This window comes from Drosophila obscura, unplaced genomic scaffold (assembly GCF_018151105.1).
Source record: "Drosophila obscura isolate BZ-5 IFL unplaced genomic scaffold, ASM1815110v1 contig_186, whole genome shotgun sequence".
Classification (NCBI taxonomy): Eukaryota; Metazoa; Arthropoda; class Insecta; order Diptera; family Drosophilidae; genus Drosophila; species Drosophila obscura.
The window spans coordinates 6,751,605-6,759,385 of NW_024542774.1; the positions used below are offsets into that span (position 1 = coordinate 6,751,605).

General features: G+C 48.3%; 2 protein-coding genes and 1 long non-coding RNA gene across 3 annotated transcripts; 1 reads left to right on the forward strand and 2 right to left on the reverse strand.

Moving 5' to 3' along the window:
- Positions 1 to 1,386: 1,386 nt before the first annotated feature.
- LOC111074033 lies at positions 1,387 to 1,810 on the reverse strand. The gene is made up of 2 exons (XR_002607775.2): positions 1,545 to 1,810; positions 1,387 to 1,488 (listed from the first exon to the last, which is right to left on the reverse strand). It is a non-coding gene; the product is annotated as an uncharacterized LOC111074033 (long non-coding RNA).
- Positions 1,811 to 2,493: 683 nt separating this feature from the next.
- LOC111074036 (vacuolar protein sorting-associated protein 51 homolog) lies at positions 2,494 to 5,164 on the forward strand. The gene is made up of 6 exons (XM_022366657.2): positions 2,494 to 2,638; positions 2,691 to 3,442; positions 3,505 to 4,141; positions 4,195 to 4,719; positions 4,771 to 4,883; positions 4,940 to 5,164. The coding sequence occupies exons 1-6, from the start codon at positions 2,558 to 2,560 to the stop codon at positions 5,046 to 5,048; spliced, it is 2,217 nt and encodes a 738-aa protein (XP_022222349.2). The 5' UTR covers positions 2,494 to 2,557; the 3' UTR covers positions 5,049 to 5,164.
- Positions 5,065 to 7,390, reverse strand: LOC111074037 (transcription factor grauzone). Its single transcript, XM_022366658.2, has 4 exons — positions 7,207 to 7,390; positions 6,243 to 7,141; positions 5,956 to 6,150; positions 5,065 to 5,890 (listed from the first exon to the last, which is right to left on the reverse strand). Exons 1-4 carry the CDS (start codon positions 7,321 to 7,323, stop codon positions 5,185 to 5,187), a joined length of 1,917 nt encoding a protein of 638 aa, XP_022222350.2. The 5' UTR covers positions 7,324 to 7,390; the 3' UTR covers positions 5,065 to 5,184.
- Positions 7,391 to 7,781: the final 391 nt, after the last annotated feature.

Here is a 7,781-nt window from a genome sequence, read left to right on the forward strand (position 1 = left end):
AAAGGGACAGGTGACGAGGACGACGTGGACAATGGTAACTTGACCTTGACACGTTCGACGTTTCAAGCCTGTCCGTAAGCCCATCCGCCATCCCCTGGTCGTGTGTAATTTACGTATTCTACTTTTTTGTGACTTTCTCCCGTCTTACGTAAATTCAATTTTCAGTTGGATGAAAGCAAAGTTCCCGCTACACGTGTGTTTGGATTAGGGTATCCTTGGGCCTGCAGGCATGCAGTGGCGTTCTCCGAAGCGGAAGAACCTGGTGGAGGCGAGCAGCGTGTGACTTGCTCAATCTGCCCAGCACAACTTGAAATTAAATTCCGGACCAGATGGGACCGGGACCGAGAGCCTGTGCTCCAACTTTATTTTTCCGAAAGGTCAAAATGTTAATGTATTTGAAATGAGCCCAAAAGCAGCCGCAAAAGGTACATGACGCGGGGGTAGGAACGGCTCCGCAACTCTGATGCGAGATAGAGCACAGAAACTTTCTCCGCACCGCCTGTCTGCCCGCCAGCCAGGAATGGAAGTGGCAAAACTTGTCCATGTTCATTCAACTTGACATAGCCGCCAGCGACCAGAGACCTTCTTCCCCCGCCAACATATAAAAAAAGAGAAAGTCAATGAAACAAGCAAGTAAGGCTACCTACCTTGGTTAAGCAGAGCCTGGGATACCCTTGCAGATGGATTGATCCGAAAATAATAATAAAATTCGGAAACCTCTGACAGCTATACATATCTATTGTTTCTCACTGACTTAAACGTATACTGAATTCCATAATAATGTATAATGTATATGCTCTTAGATAGGGCACAGTATACCAATCTGTCTGTGGCGCCTCTTACAAGTGGCCCAAGGACGCATATGCCCAACTCCTGGCCAGGGCCATGGAATGTCTAATGTGATTTGCCACACTCAAACATACATACATATGTACATACAACAGACTAGACCTCCCTAAGCAACAAAAAGAAAAGAAAGAGAACAAAAATCCTTAGGGGCTTCCACGTTTCAGCTTTCAGCATCAAGAGCCATCGAGACAACATTCTCTTCGGGCTATGCTTATCTGCGAGTGGTGTTAAATATATTGAACAAAAAAAACAAATTCAATGGAGACCATAAAACACCGAAAAACTATCAAAACCTTTGAGAGTTTCATTAGTCAAATGTGCCACAGATTTTGTTTTTTTTTTTTGGGGCGGCAGGGAGTGTGTTAACATTTTTGGTTTCAGTATGATATCACTGAAATCTCTGTAGTTGCTGAAGCAATTCGGCTATTGCTGATCAAGAATAAACGATTCGTTTTGGCTATTACATACTACATCTAGACCACTCTAATATACCCTTTAGTTTTGGAGTACAGGGTAAAACAATAAAAACAATGAGGATCCACGTTTCCATTTTATTCAAGATAGACACAGGGGGATATGGTTATTAGCCCTGATTGGGATCCAATATGCACAGCATTGTCACTGGATCTGTCACACAATCTGCAAGTTTGTTCATTAATTATAATTATTATCCGACGTAGACGTAAATTACCCACCCCCAGCCACAGCCACGGCCCAGACAGCCAGCATCAGTGTCAGAGCAGACAGTAGCGAAATGTCCATGTTGTTCAAGCTTTGAAATACGTTTGTCTGTTCTTATCAGTAGAATTGTGAAATTAAAATATTTACAGCTGCTTTAGAAAACTTAAACTGCAGGCTCACACTGAACGTTCAGAGAGATTGGAATCGAACTGTGCTCAAGCGACACGTACATACATATGTATGCACATACACAATATTATTTGATTTGAATAGGGTGAAGTGCTAGTCTAGATCTCCCGAGCCACCTAATTTGATTACCGATTTCCCAAGAGAACCTTCGTTTTACTGAAATTGAATAATTGAATAACAATTTTTGAACAAGCTAGTTGCAAATAATCTATGTTAACAATGTAAATAAATTGTTTTAATATTAAAAGTAATTGAAATTTAAATTTAAATTCAATTGAATTCACGCGCCGATAACATGCAATCAGCTTATCACAAGAACGGAACACTAGCCAACACTGGACTTTTGATATTAATTATAATATACATTAGCATGAACAGGTAGAAAAACAAACAATCCCATAAACAGGAGTTCTAAAAACTAGTCACTCTTGTATAAAATTTATTGATCAAATGGATAAAATTATTTGTTTAGGGCTGAAAGGGCTTACTAGCTGGTAATATTAAACTGAATATCAAAATCATGGAATACGAATTCAATCAATAATATAGAACGTTATCCCATTGTCGACCAGCGGGGTATTTAATATTTCCACGAAATGTATGTAGCTTTAACATATTTTAAGCATTCCATGTGACAGATGTGGGTGGTCATTTTTGTTTTTTAAGTAAGGAGAAGGATGAAGCTACAAGGAGCCTCTACAAACAGTATTATTTTCCGCGGTTTAACAAAGGGTGCTCAACTTTTTAAATATAGGGGTGTTAAGTGGGTTAAGTCTCGTTTTATCGCCGGATTGCCCTTTTATGATATTTAATTGTATTTATTTTTTGCCGCTGCACAATGGGTGAAAGCAATGCCAGTCCATTTGACATGGACAGCTCCAGTTTCGATGCGGAAAAATATCTGGAGAGACTCCTGAAGGTGAGCAATCTGGCTGGCGAACAGGTCCAACCCCTACAATACCTTCTTTTAGGACTGTTCGCTGAGACAAATCATGGACACGGAGGCGGCTGTTGTGAAGGACACCCAGACCCTGCACTCGGACATGCAGACGCTGGTGTATGAGAACTACAACAAGTTCATCTCAGCGACGGACACGATACGAAAAATGAAGGATGACTTCAAGCAGATGGAGTCGGACGTGAATCTTCTGATGACAAAGATGCAGTCAATCACCACGTTTAGCGAACAGATCACGGGCACGCTGCAGGGCACTCGCTCCCAGCTGTGCCGCCTCTCCGAGAAACACTCGCTGCTGAAGCGTCTCCAGTTCCTCTCCACACTGCCAGCCAAGCTGAAGGGCCTGATCGAGGAGCAGAACTACGCCCAGGCGGTGCAGGACTACCTGCACGCTCAGAAGGTGTTTGCCCAATACGGCAGACAGCCCTCCTTCGATGGCATCCAAAAGGACTGCGATGCCATCATGGCGGATCTGAAGGAGACGCTGCGCCAGGACTTTCAGCGGGCCGGCAATACGGCCCAGTCGCTGACGGAGATCGGGGAACTGCTCCTGCAGCTGGACGAGAAAACGTCGGACCTGGCCAGCGAGATGCTCACCTGTGCCGGCAAGCGGCTGCACGAACAGATAGTCATGCTGCAGGACCAAACGGAGCGCGATATGCTAGAGTTCGTGGACATGGGCATCGATGGCTTCCTCAATGACCTGGCCCTCGTGGTGACCTCCTACTTTGACATGTTCGTGGCCAAGCACTACGAGAATGAACGGTAAACTGTCAGGGCCTCAAATTTTCACTGCTCCGAACCTAATCATCTGCGCTCCCCCACAGCGACGACTTCCAGGAGAATGCTCTGCTCGAGCTCAATATCTTCCTCAACCAGAACATCGACAAGTATCTGACGCTAGTTCAGGACCGCGTCGAGTCGGACATTGGCTATGGCGACACGCAGGTCATGCTGCGTGCCTTGGACCGCCTGCATCGCCGTCTTCAGGCCATGCGCAACATCTGCCGAGGCCTGGCGGTGCAACGCAATACGGTGGACATCATAATTGGTGCCGCCCACCAGCTGTGTGACGCCCACGCCAAGAACCTGAAGGATCACTTCGCCGATAGCCTGAGTGCTGTGCGTCTTTCTTTGGTGTCGGCAAAGAGTGATGTGGCCACCGGGCTGAACCTGTCGGATCTGATCAGCAACCTGTACGTTGCCATGGTGGAGAAGATCAAGGGTGTGCTCCAGGACTTGCTTATCTTTCTGCGCACCGATTGGTCCTTCAACATCAAGGCCGAGCACAAGGGCGCCCTCTGTGTGGAGGGCATTCGGGAGAACCTTCTCATAGGCTTCCTGCGCCACATCTGCAAGGTGATGTGCAGCTTTGGCGATGCTTCCAGCTCCAGTCCGCCGAATCTGCTCCTAGTGCTGTCCAAGACCTGCCTGGAACTGGAGCAGCAAGGTGTCCACATACTGGTAAGCATCCCAGAAGCGATTCCTGGATTCCTAATCTCGTCTCCGTTTTGCAGATTGCTCTGGTAGATGACCTCTATGAAATCGACTCGGAGAACAGTGCGACCCTCACACACGAGACTGAGATCTGTGCGGAGATGCGCGAGACGGCCCAGGCCCTCCTTGACGCCTACGTTCGCCTCCAAGGCGCAAACATCTCCCAGATGCTGCGCAAGAGCGTCGAGACTCGCGACTGGCTCAACTGCCTCGAGCCGCGTTCCGTGCGGGCGGTGATGAAGCGAGTGGTGGAGGAGCTGGGCAGCATCGAGACGGTGGTGGCCAGTCTGTACGAGGGAACGGGAAATCCCACAGGCTTTCGCACAACGGCCAGCAGCGACTCCAGCCGCAAGACCTACTTCAGCAACTTCACAGCCTCGAAGCCGCAGTATCGCTCCAATTGGTCCAACTACACGCCCTCGCAGCTGGAGTCCAACTATGTGTCGAACATACATCGGCTGTTCTCGGAGCGAGTGGACATCTTCACATCGGTGGAGTTTACCAAGGCTTCCATTGTGATGGGCATCATCAAGATTGGCCTTAAAGTGAGTGCTCCTGTCGTGATTTGCAGCGTTTAATCAATGAAACCCTTGCAGACGCTGCTGGAGTGCGTGCGTCTGAGGACATTCAGCAAGTACGGGCTGCAGCAGATCCAAGTGGATGCCCACTACCTGCAAATGAACCTCTGGCGCTTTGTCAGCGATGAGAAGTGAGTGCGTCGTCAGTTACAGAATAGATAGTTCATCAATCTCCTCCCCCACACAGCCTGGTGAACTTTTTGCTGGACGAACTCCTCGGCTCGGCTGTTCAACGCTGCCTGGAATCGGTGCTGATGGAGCCCAATGCTGTGGAAATCATTTGCGAGCGCGGTTAGTACCAGTTTGTCCCCGGTTATCAAGAACATTCCATTTCAAATCTCCGTCTATTTTGTTACTCGCTGCTAGCCTAAGGATCTTACAAATAAACCTATACCTACATAATTCAAACAGACGAACAGATCGAATCAATCTTCAGTCTGCCGCTTGTGGACTAAGGCACAGGGTGAACTCAATGCCCTCGGCCTTGAGGTCCTCGTCGGTGGCGGTCAGCAGAATGTTGTGTGTTTCGCTCTCGCCCTCGTCCCCTTCCGTTGAGATTGTGATAATGTGCTGCCCAGACCCAGGCCCAGGCCCATCCTCGGTGGTGGCCATTCGGCTCTCAGTGCGTGCCTTGCGCGCCTCCTCGAACTCCTTGGGATGAGCCTTCTTGCGATGGGTGTGCTTGTTGGCATTCGAGTTGAATGTCTTGGGGCAGTGAGGACACTTGTAGAGGACCTCCCCCGTATGCATGGCCATGTGCTCCTTGAGGGTGATGGCCTTCTTGAATGCCTTGTTGCACACACTGCACTCGTGCTTGCGATCCGACAAATGCACATATCGCTGATGGCTCAGCATGGCGCTCCGGTTGGGCGACACCTTGCCACACACCTTGCACGTGCGCACCTCTTCGGAGGAGCCCTTGTGTCGACGCACATGCTTCTTCAGGCTATGCCTGTTCTTGTGCCAGGATCCACAGATGTCGCACTGTACCTTCGGCTCTGAGACACCCGAGTGCTCCAGTTGATGCCGCTTAAAGGCCGCTCGTCCGCGTATCACCTGAGCGCAGATGTCGCACATTGTGCCATAGTTGCTGTGCACCATTTTTACGTGGGTACTGAGCAGGGAGTCGTTGGGAAACCTTTAAGAATGGAAGAAATCCAATTAAAATGAGGGACATCCGAGTGCGCTTGACTAACAACTAACCGTCTGTCGCAAATGCCGCACGGTATTGTGCGCTCCTTGTGGATGATGCGATGCTGTTCCAGCAAATACTGCTTCGTGTAGCGCTTCGGACACTGCTCACACATAAAGACCTTCACATCGTCGGGCTGGTGCTTCAGCAGCTCGTGATTCCGCAGGCACTGCTTGTCCGCAAAAGTCTTGTCGCACTCAGTGCACCTGAAATTTGTTTATAGGGTATTTCTTGTTAATGGGCATTCTCTTTTGGGTGAGTTAAATTTCAGATTGCTGGCCTCCACTTTACCACTCACTTGAACTTCTCGGGATCTAGGTGTCGGTCAATGTGGTCCGTGAGTGCCGAGCGCTTGTAGAACTTCTTGTGGCAGCAGATGGCATAGCCCTTGCGGTGGTGCACCTGCAGCATGTGCTTGCAGAGCAGCAGAAAGGTCGCGTGGCCCTGGTGGCAGATGTCGCAGGTGAGGCGCATGTGGCCAGCGATCTTCTGATCGATATCCAGCATGGACTTTTTATAGTCTACGTAACGTTTGGTTTTCATTGAATGTTCCTCGGATTTGCGACTTCGCATTCGTCGCTTGGCGGCGGCAGCTGAAGTATTCACAGGTTTCGGTTCGCTGTCTGTGACTGCTTGAGATTCCGGATCTGTTTCTAAGAGCTCTATATGTGCTGTTTGATGGGATTTTATTCTGGCTGTTGAGCGCGTTTCCCGACGTTCTTCTACAGCAATCAGTGGCACATTCTTGAGATCCACTTCCTCTTGCTTCTCTGCAAGAGATGCCTGCTGGTCATCAGTGGTGTCCTGCTGACACAGTACCTGGTTAAGGAACTGCTCATTGCTGAAGGAGGCATCGCTGTCGCAGTCCTGGTGGCCCACGTCCATTTCCTGTTGGAAGAGCAGCTCCTCCGCCCCATCAGACAACTGATGTGGCTTCTCCGACTCCTCAAGTAACTGGCTTAGCGCTTCCTTTTCATCAGGCAACTGGTGCATCTCCTCTGCCTCATCGGGAAGCTGGTTTGGCTCCTCCTCACTCTCTGGCTGTCCGCTATTGGCCTTTTCCCCCACATTCAGGGAGAAGCGTTCAGTGAGCAGCCGATGCGCCTTCTCCACGGCCACATAGAACTCGTGGAATTGGCTCACTTGGTTCCAGCAGTCCACGCAAATCACCGTCGATATGGGATCATCGTTTTTTGGCTGCAAATGTTGGCAAATAATGCAATTAAATTATAGATTCGAATCCTGCCCTGCACGAAACGCACCTCGAACCAAAAGTATTTCGACAGCACTGTGGCCACGTTCAGAGTGAGGCCGATGCTCTCGAATATCTGGATGGTGTCCGTGTCGCTGACGCTGTTTAGGCACAATCGGCAAATCATCCTTTCAGCTTACTTCAGCTTTAATTAATTCAAAAAAAGTTCTCCAGTAATTTATTTGTTTGTTGAATTTTATCAGTGTGACCGCGGATTTATCGACAAAATATACCGTCGGAACCTCAAAAATATACCGAAATATACCTTCTCATTAGCATAATATACCGTAAATATACCGAGTCAGTAACAACCTCTTGTTTTGAAAATAGATAATGTTCTTAACCGTATCTGTTAAAATGATACCGTTGTATAACTTCAGTATACCTTTAATTCAATGTCGACTTGAAAATATCCCGAGCAGTTAACATCAACGGTCACCCTGCTAGTGATGTAAAATAGCCTGCAAAATCCTCGATGACACCACTATCGATACCGTCGATATTTTTCTAGTTGAGAAGGGGCTAATCAGCAAAAGCGCGTGGCATTTGAATTTCTGCAACCAACTAACAAAAACCATTATTGTT

Bases quoted from the DNA above. Each gene is read 5' to 3' on its own strand.
- LOC111074036 (XM_022366657.2), top strand. From the start codon at position 2,558: ATGGGTGAAAGCAATGCCAGTCCATTTGACATGGACAGCTCCAGTTTC. The intron at 4,142-4,194 runs GTAAGCATCCCA...TCCGTTTTGCAG, and splicing joins AGCAAGGTGTCCACATACTG to ATTGCTCTGGTAGATGACCT. The intron at 4,884-4,939 runs GTGAGTGCGTCG...TCCCCCACACAG, and splicing joins CGCTTTGTCAGCGATGAGAA to CCTGGTGAACTTTTTGCTGG.
- LOC111074037 (XM_022366658.2), bottom strand. From the start codon at position 7,323: ATGATTTGCCGATTGTGCCTAAACAGCGTCAGCGACACGGACACCATC. The intron at 7,142-7,206 runs GTGCGTTTCGTG...CAACATTTGCAG, and splicing joins CGAAATACTTTTGGTTCGAG to CCAAAAAACGATGATCCCAT. The intron at 6,151-6,242 runs GTGAGTGGTAAA...AACAAATTTCAG, and splicing joins CTAGATCCCGAGAAGTTCAA to GTGCACTGAGTGCGACAAGA.